We start from the raw sequence: 19,473 nt of genomic DNA, 5'->3' as shown, positions 1-19,473 counted from the left end.
AACCGTCGGCAAGGTTTAATAGGTACGATAGGTAGGTAAGTACAATTAATAGCTCATGTTACTGTCACTGTATTATTTATTATTACGAGAATTCGAAACAAGCCTATTACGTGCATCATGTTTAGCAATGTACTAGTCAAAGAGAATATAAACACAACAGTGTAAGGAGGCAAATTAATAGTAGGTATACCAAACAAAATTTACTGTGCAAATAACAGTATTGATACGATATTTTAACATATCGAGTCTCTTTAAAAATAAAGAGTGGTTATTACTTAAAACCAAAAATAGGTACTTATTAAATATGCGTAACTGAAAATATAAATACAACTTGAAAATACAAAATAGGAACCTAACCTAGTCCTGAATATTATGAGATGACTTATTTGAAACGCTTTTTATTGTCTGTTTAAAATCTAGGTCTTAGTCTGAATTATATGTAGGCTTATTTGAAACGTTTTTATAGTCTGTAAGTAATTGAGAGCTAAAAGAGCAAGAATGTACCTACAGCCTTGGTTCTAGTTTAAAAATATAGTTTATTTTATCTGTAGTCTGGCTATCAAAAATAATATTTGTCAAATAGCAAGCTTTTCACGAACAACTACTATAGCAGCAGACATTTTTTTTTTTTTACTGACCTCTCTAGTTTGTGTCTATTCCAAGCTACTTGATACTGGCAAAGTACATTGTGCTGTTTTGGCACTACGAAAATCCATAAATCAAAACAAGAAGAGCAAGCTTTTTACATGTACTCGATATCTTTCATTCTTTTTTTTCTTCTGGCTTTACACAGATTAGCCAATGTCAGCTAGTGTCTTTCATTCTCGATATCAATGGCTTAGATCACTGCCATTTGGTATGGCCAAACTGTCATGTTTGCAGATACCTACCTAATCGATGTTGTCAACTTGACAATTCTTTTGAGATGGCAGACAGCAACCAAGTAGCAACTGTCCAGCAACTGTCAAAAGATTTGACAGAAGAACTGACAAAACCTAAAGTCAGCCGACTGATTAATGTAGGTAAATGGTTAGGTTTGACTTCTTTTTTTACAAAATGTGCTTAGTTTTATAAAGCTTAGTAATAAAATACATATTACACAACAATTTTTAATAACCCTCTGAGTTCTGACTTATACAGTATAGGAATCTGAAGTCCGCCATGTGATATTAGAATACAGTGTGCTTACATTATTAAATAACATATAAAATCAAATTTGGAATATCTTTTAAGAGTTACGTGTTTGGCATTATCGTATATTTCTAAAATAAGTAGTAGAAGCTTATTTCGCAATGTCACCGAAAACGGATGTAGTTAAAACGAACATGGTGAGAGTGTATGATTTAAATGAATATGAAAAGTTGCTTAGAGGCATAAGGGTGGCTGCTTGTATGATAACTGAATCACATCAAATTGGTAAGTTATGCTCACTTGTTTTTCATCCATATTGGTGTATGGTAAAATTAGTAAGAATTTATGATTGCACCATATTAACCACTACTTGTACAATTTTGGTTAATAAATTAATGTACAATAATAATAATAATGTTGGATATATTCAATTTTAAGATTTACTAAAAAAAAGTGTAATGAAAAAAGTTGAATATACTCACAACTTGTTTAGAAACACTTGCCCAATTTACAAAGCAACACCCTACCATTTAACTTTGTATGTAGACAATTCTATCTAATGGGATTAATGCAAAAGTGTGTTTGTTTGTCCTTCACACCACAAGTTAAAAGGATGGAGAGTTACATTGTAGAGTAACAGTTAGGTTGCTAACAGCCATGCATGTACTTGGGTAACACTGAAAGTTTTGAGGATAGACAAAATTTCAACAACTGGGTGTGTGGCTCGCTTTACAATTCCATGCCACTGTTCCCTAACCGTAGCTTTTCATGAGAATTCATGTAGAGGAGCCTCGATTGAGGCCTTCACTTGGCCTGTCCATCTAATCGCTGACCTATCACATGCTCTGGTGCCTTTTACTCTACCTTGAACCACCAGGCACTCAATGGACATCTCATTACGCCTGGACATGTGTCCAAAGAAACTGTGAATTCAGGCTTGAACTGAACAAGGTAGGGGCTTTTTGATGCTAAGTTTTTTCACTCCCAACTTTCTCCTCTCCTTTTCTTCTCAGGCACTCTCAGGGTCCATGTCTCAGAGGAGGAAAAGTTTAGTTGAATATAATATAATTTTACATTAACTATTTTCAGTGGATGAAGCCAGTGTATTAAAACGTCTAAACACTTTGACAATCAATGGTGCTACAGATGGCAACTGCTGCTCATGTTGTGGAATTGGCCCATTTACGTCTAGATCCCAGCAAACCGCCCATTATAAACACCACTGGCACACCCATAACTTGAAAAGGAAACTCTTTGGAAAAGCTGCTCTGACTTTAGGACAGTTTAGTTCTAGAAATGGTACGTACAATATTATTTAATTAGGAGAAAGAATCTCTCTACATCTGCTCACCTTAAACTCTCAGTATTTTACATTTTTTTGTATTACTACACAGCACTATTCTACAATTTTCCTTCATGTTGTATCACATTCTTATCTAATAATTCTTAACAGCTGCAAAGCTTGAAACTAGTTTATTAATAATCAATATACAGTAAAATACAGTCAGTGTCATCATCATATCAACCCATTACCGGCCCACTACAGGGCATGGGTCTCCTCAGACGATGAGAAGGGATTAAGGCTGTAATCCACCATGCTTGTCCAGTGCGGATTGGTGGACTCTTCACATCTTTGAGAACATTATGGAAAGATCTCAGGCATGCAGGTTTCCTCACAATGTTTTCCTTTACCATTGAAGCAGGTTATATCTTAATTATTTAAAAAACCACACACTTTGAAAGGTTAGATGTGTGTGGTGGGATTCGAATTTGGCCCACCAAAAGTGAAGTCAAGCTCTTGACCACTGGGTTATCACCGATTCTCCTGTGTGAAATTACAGTGTGATTTGAAAACCACTCTGTTACTAGTCTGTCCCACTTTTAAACAGGGTTAATTATAGATAAAAAAAACTGCATAAAATACTTAACAGCTACCTGCTTAACCTGCTTTTTTTTTGTATTTTCCTATTAGTTAGCCATTGAATGCAATCTCACCTGGTGGTAAGTAACGATGAAGATGGTAGAGGATTAACTTTTTATTGGGCTTTTCATTTAAACTCATAACCAAATGTCTATGCGGCATCATACTAATTTTATTTTATTGTATCTTGCAGATGATGAGTGTAGTGATTCAGGAACTGATTCCGAGACGGAGAGCGGCAGCAGCAATAATCCTGCAAGCAACTTATTTGCGGCTGCCACTAGGCATTGTAAGGCGTTCTTTACCAATTACAAGGGCAAGGTTTTCTGTGTATACAGGTGTATATTACATCATAAGAAGGTATTTATATTTGCTTACTTTATCACTTGGTAGGAAGTAGAAATCAGTTTTTGGAAAATAATTTTGATTATTAGCTTCTATATATTATGGCTTCTATAGTGATCCTTATCACATGATAGAAATAATAATTTAATCAGTATTGGCTTAACATTCGAAGCCAATAAATATATGAACCCTGATCTGCTACTGAGAATTTTTTAACACAAGGCCTGAATTGGGAATCAAACCTGTAAAGTGACATTTCTTGCTAGCTAACAACTGGGCCAGCAAGGCACTAAAATTAAATCCTTAATAAACTGTTAGTTGACATTGCCTATTTCACAACACTAGCAAATTTCTCAGCTTTACATTTAGTTCCTGATATATTAAAATTAGTCTAAGAGTGTGTAACATTTTCTTAAATTTGCATGTTCTGAAGGCGCAAAGCTCATGACTGAGACATATGACTGTCTGAGTGGACTGGTTTCTGTTTCCTTTAAGAAACTAGATCATTCTACTGTCTACAATTGTTTATCACTAAATAAATATAAATAAATTAAAAAAAAAGAAACCATAGCTTGTGTTATTTGTACTAAGATATCTGATGAATATTTATTTATGAACTAGTGTACCCAGCCAGCTTCGCCGGGCTAGATTTTGCTTTATATTATTTAAACAATAAACTTACATCATTCATTTTTTAATTTAAGTCTCATAATATATTAAATCATTTATTTCTCTCAGTATTCATTCTCTTCTATTCTCTTCTCGAGCGGGTGAAGATCATTATCTACACCCATGTACACCCAACAATAGAATATCATCATAGTAAATAAAAGCTTTATTTGACAGTGTGACAGTTCAAAAATAGGAGTGCTCCGATCGTCACCAAACTTTACAGGATTACTCGCCAAGAGATTCAATCCGGAGATTCCCTGAAAGTTTCATTGAAATCGGTCGAGCCGTTTCGGAGCCTATACGGAACATACCCACACACTTTCTCTTTTATAAATATAGAAGATAGATGATATAAACAAATAGAAGCGGCGATAGCCTAGTGGGTAACTGTGGGCTTCAACTTTTCTTTCGTGGAGACAGAGTTCGAGCTCTGGCATGCACCACTAACTTTTGAAGTTATTTGCTTTCTTAATTTCTTTTCCTTTGAACGGGGAAGGAAAACATCGTGAAGAAACCTGCATGTCTGAGCCCTTTCCATAACGTTCTCAAGGGTATGTGAAGTCTACCAATCCGCACTTGGCCAGCATAGACTACGGTCTAAACCGTTCTTATTCTGTACCTGTGGGTACTTATTATATACAATGAACCCAAACACTGAAAAACATTCATGTTCACCGCAAAAACACTCTCCAGCTGTACATTTGTACATTGTCATAATGCATTTCGGTTCCTATATTACACAAAAGGTTTTTAATTTATACCAACAGATTTCCTCAAGATTTGCACAAATTTGTAGGAGGAGCTGTCAACAGATGGAGGTGATGCGTGGGTTGAGCGTTGCCAACGTCTCGCGATCGGTGGCTATCAACGCTGGGCGATCTTGATGGTTTCCGGTGGCCACTTTGCTGGGGCCATCTTCTCCGGAGGAGTTCCTGTTGTTCATAAGACCCATCATTCGTATGTGACTCGGAGGGGACAAGGCCAGGCTCAAGTTAATAGAGATCAGCACGGCAATGCCCCAAGGTCTTCTGGTGCAAGTTTAAGGAGGTACAATCAGGCGCAATTTTTACAAGTAAGTTGTTTATTTGTCTAAACATTATGACTCCTTTTTGACGACCTGCCTAGCGCAACGGCCTGTGAATTTAAGTTGGAGATCCCGGATTCGGTTAATAATTCTGAAAATTTTCTGGTCTGGTCTGGTTGGAGACTTTGGTCGTGACTAGTTACCACCCTACCGACAAAGACGTGCCGCTAAGCGTGCAGATGTGATGTCTCGTAGAGACCAAGTAGGAGTATGTCTACCATACTCCCTAACAGGCTAGCACGCTACCATCTTATCCTGCAAATTCACTTACCACCATGTGCGATTGCAAGAAAGGGCTAAGGTGTAGTCCGGGGTATGGTCTCAGAAGAAGCCCACAACAAACGGGTGTTCTTTTTTGTTATCACCATCTCACATTGTCATTTAAAATTATTAGAAGAGCAAACTAGTTAGAGCTATAAACTACATATTAATGCATCCCACAGTGTCACATCGCCTTTAACATTAATTGACATCTTGGAGATGTCTCTTAAAAAGTTCAGTTTGTATTAAACGTAAGCTTATAGAAAAGTCCTATTATAGTATAAAGGACTACGTAAACGATAAAAAAGCTTGGGTGTAAATTATTGCTCTAACTACGTTGCTCTTCTAATAATACAAAATGAATTTTAATTGTGAGATGGTGATAACAAAAAAAAAACACCCGGCTAAGTTTGTTGTGGGCTTCTTCTTAGACCAGGACGCGTTTGGAACCCTCGTAGCTTTAGTTTTAAGTTTACGAATGTGGTTATCGCCATCATCTCACTACCGTGTAATCCTTATGTACGCATCAAAAGTGCCACCTATGGGCCTACTTGAATAAAGATACTTTTGACTTTGACTTTGACTTTATAACTAAGCGTTTCTAACTTTTCTTATTTTAGCTCGGCTTTGTTGCAACGTGATTTTAAATAGCCCACAATCTTTTGAATTCGCCCAAGAATTGAGATATGAAATACAATTAAGATTTTACAAATCAGATTGTTAGTTCCAGAGACTACGCGATAATAGATAAGATATAGAAATAACTAGATTATTAGTAAAGATTAACTGTACCGAATCTAGCGGCCTACTTCCATTGCTTAACGCAGTATTATTTTTAAATGACAGTTAATTTGGGAGATCTCGGAACGTGGTCGCTTATTTGGGCCACATAAGATGGCTCAGAGTCACTTAGCGGGCTATGGAGAGAGTTATGCTAGGAGTATCTCTACGTGAATCAGAAATGAGGAGATCTGTAGAAGAACTAGCCAGCGAGTCGCGAAGCTGAAGTGGCAATGGGCACATAGCTCGGAAAACCGATGGACGTTGGGGCCTTAAGGTGCTGGAATTTCGAATTAAGGTCGAAATTCCAGCCCCTTTTGTGTAACGCAGGTCGGCCTCCAACGAGGTGGACAGACGATATCAGGCGAGTCCTTGGATTGTGGAACTACCTACAGAAGACCTATGTCCAGTCAATTGGTTAAAATAATTATTATAAATAGAATAGAATAGAATAGAAAAATTGTATTGCTTTAACTGTGTACATTTTTTTGTACGCATCAATATGTCCTATATTACATGAGAAATATGTACACTGTTGGTGGCGACAGACTACAGATTATAATTCCCACAGACTAAAAAAACTTTATTAATATTGGAATAATGTTACTTTAACCGGTGGCAATAAGGGGGCTGTCAGAAGTAGCAAATATTAATCATATTTTTATCTCTCATATTTCATATTCCATTTTCAGCATGTCCAAGACATTATGGCCAGTTGGATAGAAGACCTGAGGGGTTGTTACCTAATACTCTACCGCGCTTCCGGCTCGCTTAACCAATCTGCTTTATTCGGCAAGAATTCCCCATTGACCCGGGAGGACCCTCGTGTGAGGGCGCTACCTTTTCCAACCCGTAAACCTACTTATAAAGAAGTGAAGAGGGTCCATGAAACAGTTGCCAGCGTGGAGGTGTACGGTGAGATATTAACAAGAATTATTTGTACTTACTGGATGCTTGGAGTTCTACACCAGAGGCTTTTAATCGAATTAAAAACAAAACTTTATTCACAAAAAAGTTACAGCCTGTTTTGCTTTGCCATTGGTCTAAACCTCTGGTTCGGAGAAAAACAATATCCGGACGACTAGGCGGTTTAGGTTAAGAATAACAAATAAGTGTTAGTAGTAAAAACTGAAAATATTAAAAATATTAAGCTTCATTGTAACAAAAGCTTCATGGCCTGAGAGTTTTGCATAATGGGCCAGCGTGGTGAACTACGGCCTAAACCCTCTCATTGTGAGAGGAGACCCGTGACCTGCATCGGGCCGGTAATGGGTTGACATGATGAAACTAAACTTTTATTTGATTATTAATTTTAATTATATTAGACGTAGGACCTATTCGCTGTAAGTTTATCTTCTGCGTCACTGTTTAGTCTTCAGTTCCACAAAACAAAAATGTAATAATATATATATATACTCGTAAATATATAATATCGCTAATTTGCGACAAGGATGACATAACTTTTAAGTAGACAAAAAATCTAGTTTAAACTAAAATGAGGACCTTTTTTTAAATAAAAAACGGGTAACCGAATTATGAAATCCATTTAAAGGATGCAAGTGTATTTCTTAAGGATTCATCCTGTACAATTATTAAATCTAAAGAAGCACATTTATTTTTCCATACAAACTAATTCATAAAAAACAGTAAGTGTTTACTTATGACAACCCTATTGAACATAAAAGATCGACCCACGCATAGTACCTAAGCTACGCGACGCGTACCTTATAAAGTGATAGGAGTCGCATGATTTTAATTTGGCATGTAATGTTAGGACTGTACCTGATTTCTTTCAGTAAAAACTAAAGTAGTGCTCTAAAACTATTAGCGGTGCGGCTTCACAGATACGTCTCAGAGACAGTAAATAATATATTTATTGTATCTGTCTCAGAGACAGTATATAATATACCTCTAAGGCACGTGAAGTTTTATTTAGTTTTTCATTAACACGTTGTATAAGATAAGGGCGGGAGCTATACTTTTCGATTTGAAAAAAAAAATTGTCAAAGTAAAATATGTTTTAATGTTTGTTGGCCTTTTAATAGTGAAGCTCATGTTTGTATTTTTTTTAATGTGAAAAAAAAACATGAAATTTTATGCTTGTAAATATGTGTGCTTAGATACCATGGAGCTATTCCAAAAAGCATTGATCGCTTCGACCAGCAAGCCAGCTACTAAAACGGGCTCTGAAACGTGCATTGATCGTAACAAGAAAACGCAGAAGGGTCAGAGCAAACCGATCGATAGAGCTAAATCAAGGTAAGTAACCTAAACCATCTACTTCTAACCTGAGTACCTTAAAGCAATAGCAATCAAGTTTAATTAAAACTAAAATGTAATTTATTTTTAGTTGGTATACCATTTAAACCGAAGTCGGTTTTTTTGTATGTAATTTTTTTTACTACAGTTTAACAGTAACATAGCAAATATTGGTAATAAAGTAATCTAAAGTATACTTTAGATTATATTTTGGTAACCCCAATAGTCATGATAACAGTAACAAAGAATCTCTTAAATATTGTATTTATCTAATGATATATCAAGACTCATCAAACCGAGGCAAAAAAAAAAAAAGAATGTATTGTTATATTCGAAGTGAGATTGGTATTTATTTTCAGTAAATAAAACTGCAAAATCTGACGAGCCGTTGTCGTGACAGGCTAAACGCTGAATTCAAAATTATGACGTCACGTCTATATAATCATAATTTTACACCGCTTGGGTTTAGAACATCTCTTCGTATATCAAGTATTTTGTGATTTCGAACTATAAGTTGCGAAGTTTTTGTTGCTAATACCAAAATTTATAATCTTTAGCTTTGGAACACGGACTAAGTCAACGTCTAATTTGTCTATGGCGTCACGAGTGCGGCCGTGACAGCGTTTTGACAGCAAATACGTTTTTAAATATAATTTGCAATTTGTATCAAGAAAACCTTTAATTTCTGTAAAAATAAGATACTTTTTGGATAGTTGGTTGGTTAGTGGCCGACTGGCGCAGTGGGCAGCGACCCTGCTTTCTGAGTCCAAAGCCGTGGGTTCGATTACCACAGCTGGAAAATATTTATGTGATGAACATGAAAGTTTTTCAGTGTCTGGGTGTTTATCTGTATATTATAAGTATGTATGTATATTATTCATAGAAATATTCATCAGTCATCTTAGTACCCATAACACAAGCTACGCTTACTTTGGGGCTAGATGGACATGTGTGTATTGTCGTATTATATTTATTTATTTATAGTGTAGATACTTCCGTACATAATAGGGCAGTTTTTCAAAAATTAGTCATTATGTATAATATAGTCTAGAAAGCTTGCTTAAGAGTCATCAATTTTATTTACTTATTGCAGTAAAATGTTTAGTACCTTGTGGATATTTTAGTTACATATATTCAAATCTAAAATTCTTTATTTAAATAGGCCTATCACGGCCACCAATAAGCCTTCATATTACCAGTAACAGTAATCTACGATTAGTAACATTATTCCAGTAACAAATATTTCAGTAAAAGTTATTTTTTTCAGGGAACGCACACCCCGTGAACTCCCCACGCAAATCGTATCAAGCGAAGACGAAGGACCTTGTTTCATTGACTCTGAGACTCCAGTGGGTTGGATAAAGACCCTTTCAGAGCAAAGCACCAACGGGGTGATCACTGACTCTCGAAAAGACCTCCTAAATGACTGCGCGATTGACAACTCCTCCGATAGTGAGCAGACTAACGTGGCTGTGAAAAAAGAAAATAATGTAAAAGTGCAAAAGAAAAAGAAGGTAGAAGTTAAACAGACGGTCAAGAAGCCGCCGTTGAAAATATCAGCGAATGTTAAACAGGTTTGTCAGTAGCATTCGTACTATATTTTGATGACCTACCGGTGAGCGCCATAGTTTTAAGTTGGAGGTCACCGGTTCGATTCCTGGCCAGGGTAATTTGGGAATTTATAATTTCTAAATTTCCTCTGGGCTGGTCTAGTAATTCTATCGACAAAGACGTGCCGCTAAGCGATTTAGCGTTCCGGTACGATGTTGCGTAGAAACTGATAAGGGTTGTGGGTTTTTATAAAACTGCCATACTCACTAATAGGTTAGGCCGCTACCATCTTAGATTGCATCATCACTTTTAGCGCGGTGTGCATGCGTTGGTTTTAAATACGTGGTAGGGTGTGTTTTTTTTATTGATTTAATGCATTAATTAACCGTAATAAAAAAAAAGTATTTTCTCCATAACCTATAAGTGTGGCAAAATGTCGCACTTCTCCGTCCGCGCAATTTTCATAAAAAGTTTTACAAAGTTTTTGCTTAAAATGAAAATCGTAATAATACTTCACAGGCTTTAGAGGTACATTATAGAAACCGAAAACCTAATAGTTTTTGAGTAAACCACTGCCATAGTTTTTACTGAAATAAAGAAATAAGATAGAGCCCTAACATCACATGCAAAATTAAAATAATGTGACTCCTATCACTTTATTAGGTACGCGTCAACGTAGGTACTATGCGCGTGTCAGTCTTTTATCTTCAATAGGGTTGTCATAATTAAACACTTAGAATGTTTTGAGTTCGTTTGTATGTAAAAATAAATATGCTCCTTTCGATTCGATTTTACAGGGTGATTCCTTATGAAATATACTTATGCATCCTTCAAATTTATTTCGCAGTTCGGTTACACGTTGTATAGATTGTTTATAAATTATCTTAGGACCCATAATACAAGGTTGGTTTAGATGGCGATGTGTGCATTGATGTAATATATTTATTTAATGAAGGTGTGATTGTTAGGGTTTTATTATGTTTTAAAGAATACGATACGATTCTCCACAGATGTGGAAAATAATATCGGGCAAGGATCTAAACTCCTTGGAGACTATACTGGAAGATTTCGAGGCAGCTGAACTCGAAGCGGCTTGCAACACTCAAGACCCAGTGGATGGCAACACCGCACTGCACAAAGCGGCTATTGCGGAGAAACCTGAAATGGTGACGTGAGTATATAATTTTTTTTTTTTTTACTACGACAATACACACATCGCCATCTAGCCCCAAAGTAAGCGTAGCTTGTGTTATGGGTACTAAGATGACTGATCAATATTTTTATGAATATAATACATATAAATACTTATAATATACAGATAAACACCCAGACACTGAAAAACAATCATGTTTATCACACAAAACATTTTCCAGTTGTGGGAATCGAACCCACGGCCTAGGACTCAGAAAGCAGTGTCGCTGCCCACTGCGCCAGTCGGCCGTCAAATATAACTGTTTTATTAAAGCTCTCATTCCACGCTAAGTTGGGCCAGAACATAGAAATCTTAATAACAATACACTAGAAATGGCATTTAGTATTTTATTATTTTATTGACTCTATAATTTATCCTTTTTCTTTATTTTTTTAAAATTATTAACAATGCTTAAATATTAAATAAAAAACTTCCACCTTCCGCTTGCGGGGCTTTTGAATGCCCAAGCAACCGGCGCGGCGGTCAGGGCTCCAGAGTGAGGAACCTCGTCACAATACGCGCCGTTTCAAGGACTACTGCCTTCTGTATCCGACCCTAGATCCAACAACCAAGCGAAAGCTTCTTAAGATGTCGGTCGAAGCTTTTCGCGAGAAGACCATTGACCTGAAATGACGATCGGAACAATATCGGTCGACTCAACATTCCACATGGCGGTAATCTCGTCAGCAAGGTCCAAGTATTTAGATAATTTTCCTGTTCAGCTTTCACCAGATTATCGTCATGTGGAATAGTTATGTCAACAACGATTGCACGGCGCACTGATCGATATACTAGCACTATATCACAACATCACTATATTATTATTTTTATTATTAAACTCTTTATTTGTATACCAAAACATTAACATATACAAAATATAACAAAAACAGAAACATACAGAAAGAAGTAGATTTTAAGTATTCAATACTTAAAATCTTGCACTTGTTTTTCACAACGTCGTGCATAAGTTATTTGTTTATTTGGCAATGTGGTTTAAAAACTACTATAAGTTCTGTTGGGAGGCTTCGACCGTAGCTAGTTACAACCCTACCGAGACAGACGTGCCGCTAAGTGATTTAGCGTTCCGGTACTATGTCGCGCGGAAACCGATTAGGGGTATGGCAATACAACTGCTATACCCCTTACATAATGGTAACTGCCCGTTACCATCTTAAATTGCATCATAATTGGCCAGCTGGTGAGATTGCGGTCAAGGGCTAACTTGAGGAATTAAAAAAAAGTCGCCAGTGTAAAGATTTTAAACTAAAATTTTTGGTAAAAATAGTCTACTAAAACAGTCATGCGACTAGGTGGAATTACCCGTTTTGACTATTTTTAAGAGATATTACAAATGTTTTGTTTAACACGACAAGGTGACGCGTACATAACACGTCACCATTAAGTTATTAAGATTTCTATCGGCCGGAACAATATCGTCGTCGCCTTCCACTCACTTCAATTAACCTTTGGGTACTCGTACTGTACTTAACTCGCCTTAAGTCGCAGGTGTAAGTTTACATAAGTCTACCTATTTGATCGCGTGAAAGCTATCTAAGATTTGTGTGGAATCTAAACAGCGCCATCTAGTTCAAAATTCAAAATTCATTTATTTAAAGTAGGCCTAATATAAGCACTTTGCTTGCTTGAATGCTTCTTTTTCTGGAAGCTGCGGTGATGTTCTCTTTCTACGGAAAGCTACGACAAAATTTCTCGTTTTTTACAGTCAAATCCTCACCGCCGGTGGTGACCCGTGCATACGTAACCACGCGCTTCAAACTCCATACGCCGCATCTCCCCACCAGGACACGCGTATTGCCTTCCGTTTGTTTCAGGCTCAGTTTCCGGATAAATACAATTACAATAAGGTAAGTTATATGTAATTAATATATATGTATCAAATTCAAATTCAAAAATGTTTGATTCATGTAGACTTTATCACAGGCACTTATGAAGCGTTCATACATTTAACATGTTACACTAATGTTAGTGTATTAAAAAACTAAATAAAAACAAAAGCGGACAAAGTCGCGGGCACCAGCTTGTGATGATATAATATTGGTATAGATTTCTCCACTCTCGCACAGAAACATCTTGAGCAAGAGAAAGAGCGGAAACTTTCTCTTACCACAGACATATACTACGTTTAATAAACTTCTCTTTCTTTCTCCCTCTCTTTTTTAGTCTCACATCCCCGGCCCTGTCACACCGGAACAGCTTGAGCAAGAGAAAGAGCGGAAAGCGCAGCAGAAGAAAGCAAAGAGACAGCGGGACAAGGAAAAACAAGCTGAGAAGAACAAGATAAATAATTTCCTGAACATGACTGATGTTCAGAAGGTAAACCTAAAATGCTTTATTTACTCGAATTCTCGATTCTTCTACAAATAATTTATAAATACTTCTATAGAAACTATACACACATAACGTGTACATGAAAACCGAAATATTACTTCAAAGTATTTTAGAGGTACATTATTTACTATCTCTGAGACTTATCTGTAAAACCGAAACGCTAATAATATTTGAGTTTTTACTGAAAGAAAGAAAATCATTACAAATATACTACGCAAATACACACATACATACATCCTTTCCATCACATGCAAAATTAAAATCAAGTCACTCGCGTATCGAAGTATCGTAGTATCGCGTAGCGTAGATACTATGCGCGTGTCGGTTTTGTATCTTCAATAGGGTTGTCAAAAGTAAATATTTTAACTAGTTTGTATGGAAAAATAAACATGCTTCTTTTGATTTAATATTTTTACAGAGTCATTCCTTATGAAATATACTAATGCAACCTTCAACAGGTATTTTGTTTACTGCCATCATACTAGCGATACCATCTTTTGCGAAAAATTATCCATCTCTGCTCAGCGTGGTGATAATGAGCTAACCCTCCCGGTGGGAGAGGTCTTTTGTCCAGCAGTTGACTATTATATGATATTGATGAGTCTCAACACCTCAGAAAAGATGACCCCATCTTTTTATATAATCCACATCGGATATAGATATCGGGACGGAGTGGATGAAAGCTGCCCAAGACAGAAAAGTGTGGAAAGATATGGAGGAGGCTTTCACCCATCCTTTGGGATTCATCTAACATAAGGACTAACATACACTAACTTAGGATTTATTAAAAATCACACTAACAAAGAACTAACACATGTAGTTTGGAAGAATTGAAACATTTTGTAAATTTAAATGGAATAAGCGTATGAAGTAAGGGGCGATAGCGCAGGAGTGTAGGAGCAGATAGTGCGTAGGAGCTTGTGCGAGTTCGAACCCCATCACGCACCTCCAAGTTTTCTAAGTTATGTGCGTTTTTTTAAGAAATTAAAATATCACTTGCTTCAACGGTGAAGGAATAAACTGTGTGGAAATCTGCATGCCTCAGAGTTACTGTTCTCAAATGTGTTTGGAGTCCACCAAACCGCGCTGGGCCAGCGTGGTGGACTACGGCCTTAACCCCTTTTCATTGTGGGAGGAGTCCCGTGCCTCGTAGTGGGCCGGTAATGATGAAATGCAGCTTTATTACTATTTTACCTATCATTTATTTATATATGTACTTCTTTTCTTTAATTTTCAACAGTGAAATAATAAAAACACCTGCCCTGCGATGTGTTTCAATTTTCTGACCAATCTGAATACGGATCAATAATAACTTACTTTTTTATGATACAAAAAAAAAATATTTTACAGGTAAGAGCTGATCTCATAATGAGATGCTTCCTATGCGGGTCGAAGCTCCCAAGGCCTCCGTTTGAGTACAACAACTATTCATTTTGCTCCATCAAGTGTTTACAGAACCATCGGAATTTACGACCTTTGCATAATAGCGCGTAAAAAAAAAAGTTTTTTTTAGTTCATTTTATTAACCCCCGACGCAAAACGACGAGTTGTTATGATTTTGAGGTGTCTGTGCGTGAGTCTGTTTGTGGCATGGTGTTTCCAGAACGGTGGAATCGATTTTGGTTTTGTTTTATTTGTTACAATGGTGAATTGGTCGAAACTGTCCTAAGATGCAAATCGGTCCAAGATGGCGGATAATATATTGTTTTACAACTGTCAAAATATGGGTATCAATTTAAAGAGCTTAACTAGTACGATACTGTGCACTGTGACAAATTTCAAATCCAAGATGGCCGCCACCGTAAAATAGCAAATTACTATTGTTTTCTCAACTTCCTCAATATGTGAATCAAACATAAGGGCCTGTAGAATAATGTACAAATTCAAATTCAAAATTATTTTATTCATGTAGACCTTATTACAGGCACTTATGAAGCGTTCATACATTTAACATCTTAATGTTAGTGATGGTGATAACTGCATTTGTTAAATTAAAACTAAAGCTAGGAGGGTTCCAAACGCGCCCTGGTCTAAGAAGAGCCCACAACAAACTTAGCCGGGTTTTTTTTTTGTTATCACCATCTCAGAGTCTAAAATCACATATTGAAAGTCGGGGGTTGTTAAGTTTCTAATTTATATATTAATAAATATTAAAATATAGTTACGACAACTTGCTGTAGTAGCCTGTGGTCTTAAGCTATAATGCCTAACCATAAAATGAAAGTCAAATATTTTTAAAAGTACTTACAGAGGGGTTGTTGGGTCCGTCGTAAAATTACGGCTTTTTGACACAAATTTTTAAATAAGTACTGGTTACCTACCTTTAAAGACTTTATTTTTCCTGGTTTTACAATCGTAACTTGGAACAAGATTTCGGTGAATAACGGCATTATAGCTTAAGACGCTTCTAATAGTTACAAATTAAAATATTAAGTGTTAGAGGAGTAGTATAAATAATGAGTTGACGGCTGATAGAAGTTAGTGGAATCAGACGTTTTCTGCTGACCGTGTGAGATAAGGGTAGGGACCAGAAAAGAAGGTTAAGATTTTTCTGGTTACTTAGAAAGATGTATAAAACTTTAACTGAACAATTGCAATAGCGAGTGACATGTTTGGTTTACTGAGAAGTTCCGTCCACCATCTCCGAAGATCTTCATCCATCTTCGCCTTCATTAAAAGGGACCACTTTAAAGTACTGCCCCTAGATTAGGATTAAGACTTCGAAGTTTAAAACTAAGATATAGTGAAGATCAAACAATAAAAAGAACGCGTGTCATTCAACTTTGCTTAATGTCTAAGATCAATCTCAAATAACTAAAATCACGCTATTATTGAGGTCACGCAACAATTAAGTTTCGCGTAGTTTTTAGTGCGCTATGATCCGCAATTTTAAGTGCAGTAAATGAAGGCAGGAAATTCTATTACTGGTCGGATACTTCCAATCATTGCAAGCAACTTTTTTTTTTGATTATCCCACTTCTGAAAACAAAACTTTACGGACGGACGACATGCGTACGCGTTGGCGTGCAGGCTGGCGTGCAGAAACGCATCATGCATCTGTTCATTGTTAGTCATCGATGTTAAAAACTGTCCCATTGGTTTACTGATTATTTACCATGTTTTACTGCCAAGATAAGTATTGGTGGAAATTTGAATATAGGTGTCACTCAGCCCCCGTGCCTTGTCCCGATTATCACTAACGTCTTGAAGTAATTGTTTTGCGTTCATATAGGATGGTTGAAGACAATTTTCCCAGAGCGACTTTCATCAACGTATTTGTGTGAATCGCGTAATCGCCACCTTTGACATAAAATTAATTTTTTCATACTCATATCTGAGCTCAGAATCACCAGACGGCTGGGATTTGTATTGCGCAAATCCGGTGATTTTCTTGATCAGCGCACAATAAAACACCTATTTGTTTTCATTCCGTGGAGCAAATTGGAAGGCAGCTCTTTTATTTGGAATTCTTACAAAAGTACTGGACCATTCAATAAATATTCTAATTCACTCTCTTATGAGAGAGATCCTGACTATTGACCTGGGTCAACACAAAAAACGCTAATTCGACAAGTTAGCCGTCCCTTAGCAATATTTGGTGTTAGAAGTGGGATATTTCGAAAACTCGGAAATTTAAGGAGACACAATGGGGGAAAATCAACGAACTAGCACGCACTGCAAAACCGTGCATATTTTTTCTGCAATTCTATATTTTACTATCACACAAAGATACCCATACAATATACTATTTTATAACTCTGTATATGCCGTGAACTTTTTAAATACTGTCAAAAATCTCAAATTAAATTAAATTTATTCGCAGCAGTATAAATCGTGAGGTAAAATATCGCACGTATTCTTTTGCAGTGCGGGCTTGTCCCAATGCTATGTCTTCCCACTTATAGGAGAGTTACATAAAAATAGATAAGGTCTTTTTCAATAGGAAAAATATTTGAACACGCATCAAAAGTGCCTTTTATAGAAAAGTTTTGACTTTGACATTGGCCACACTGATATGATCTTGGTTTTTCAATCACATAAAGTAATGAAAAAGTCCGCGGCTTTAGGTAAAAGCCTTAATTGAACCTTCACAGTCGTACATTCTACAGTTGTCTGTAATTTAAAGTGCATAATGTTTTATTGTATACAATAAGTAACTTATTTGAGGGATAATAATATGATTTACAATGTAACTGTAATAGCAATACATTTTTATCATGATATATATGTGTTTTATTGAGCGAAGGAAGTTTTTGTGAGATTTAAAACTTGAAGTTAGATTTACATATGAAAGGTACAGGGCTAGAATGATGTAGGTCCTATCTTAAAGTTTTTAAAATAAACTAAATAAATAAATCTACTACGACAAAACAAAACGCCATCTATATATTTATGAATATAATACACATAAATACTTATAATATGCAGATAAACACCCAGACACGGAAAAACATGAATGTTCATCACACACACATTTTCCACGGCCTTTGACTCAGAAAGCATGGTCGATTCCCACTGCGCCAGACGGCCGTCAAAAAAGGGAAAGTGAAAAAGTAACAGCAAATAACTGTAGTAGGACTGTGATATATTTACTAGTGCTCTTCATATGTAAACCTTGGTTCATCATCATCGTCATAACAATAATCCCTCCCATAATTGAGGAGGGTTTCAGGTAGTCACCACCCTGGAGCGGATTGGTGGAGTAAACAAAACCTTGGCTAAAAGCTACACGTTTTTTCAAGTAGGCCAGGACTATTTGAAAACTTACAACGCTCTCCGAGTACAGTATATTAATGCATTCTTAATGTTGATGAAGCTGCCCAGCTTTTGTAGCGCATCAGGGATGTTTGCGGAAGCGAGAGTCGACTGCTTCTATGCCACAATGCGCAAAGGATGTGGCTCCCTGGTGAGAAGGTTGCGTGGGTACACCAACAGCATCCTGGAGATGATAGCTGGACAGCAGGTATATGAGTTACTGCTGCAGCTGTGTGCTATATTAAATGGATTGGAGCGGCACTGATTCGCATATTCAAATAATATTATTTTGTTTGCTCTATTCTTTTCCCATTATTTTGGGTCGGCGCTTTTCGAATAATATTATGCATTTTTTTATTATCTTTTAGTTCTACAGAAATAATGTATTTTTACTAACAAAAAAATGATGACTGAAATAAAGATTATTACTATTAGCACACTACTTAACCGATCCTCATGAAACTTTGTTCACATATTCTTGAAAGTATTAGAAGTAATATAGGATATTTTATCCCGACATTAAGAGATAGAGGACAGAACTCCTCAGCGGTCAGCAGCAAACCCCCTCATTTAAGGCTTAGCGATACTGAATACATAATTGCTGCCACTTTTATGAGGATTTCAGTGCTAGGACTAAATAAAAAATGTTAAAAATGTTCTTCGTGAACCTTTAGCATATGAATCAACTAACACATCGATTTCGATTCTTTCTTTAACGATTACTATTCTTTGTAAGTGAAAGAAGGAGCTAAGACTGATCAGACAGTTGTTTAAGGTATTGTTACTGTGGAGAAATTGAAAAATTACTTTTTAAAACGGGCAACAGCTAGTACTTCTATAAATATCTACAGAGTAAGGACAGTCGGTAAGATGCCGTGTGTAGACGGCAGATCAGAGTATAATTGTCACCACCGCGGTTATCGTACAGGGAGACTAAGGAATGTGTCGGTGAACGGGCATCAAAATCCTACTAATACTATCTAAGTACTGTGATCACCAGTGACGTACATAGAGGGTATGCACAGGGTATGCAGATGATATATAATACGAGTTATAAAAAACTCAAGGATAGGCATTGTAAAAGTTATAAAAAGCTTTACCCTTAAGTATTTATAGCTCGTGCAAGAGATTTTCTTCATGTTAAAAACATACAGAATCCTCATTCAGACATTA

At 36.5% G+C, this 19,473-nt stretch overlaps 1 protein-coding gene across 1 annotated transcript; it reads left to right on the top strand.

The window, feature by feature from the left end:
* The first annotated feature begins 958 nt into the window (after nt 1–958).
* LOC120635944 (ankyrin repeat and zinc finger domain-containing protein 1-like) lies at nt 959–15,487 on the top strand. Its single transcript, XM_039907153.1, has 11 exons — nt 959–1,416; nt 2,221–2,430; nt 3,246–3,412; nt 4,866–5,141; nt 6,887–7,109; nt 8,315–8,453; nt 9,721–10,027; nt 11,015–11,175; nt 12,920–13,061; nt 13,378–13,530; nt 14,896–15,487. The coding sequence occupies exons 1-11, from the start codon at nt 1,293–1,295 to the stop codon at nt 15,037–15,039; spliced, it is 2,046 nt and encodes a 681-aa protein (XP_039763087.1). The 5' UTR covers nt 959–1,292; the 3' UTR covers nt 15,040–15,487.
* Nucleotides 15,488–19,473: the final 3,986 nt, after the last annotated feature.

This window comes from Pararge aegeria, chromosome W (assembly GCF_905163445.1).
Source record: "Pararge aegeria chromosome W, ilParAegt1.1, whole genome shotgun sequence".
In the NCBI taxonomy this organism is placed as follows: domain Eukaryota; kingdom Metazoa; phylum Arthropoda; class Insecta; order Lepidoptera; family Nymphalidae; genus Pararge; species Pararge aegeria.
The sequence above is the reverse complement of the archived record's forward strand: the minus strand, read 5'-3'. Positions and strand labels throughout refer to the sequence as shown.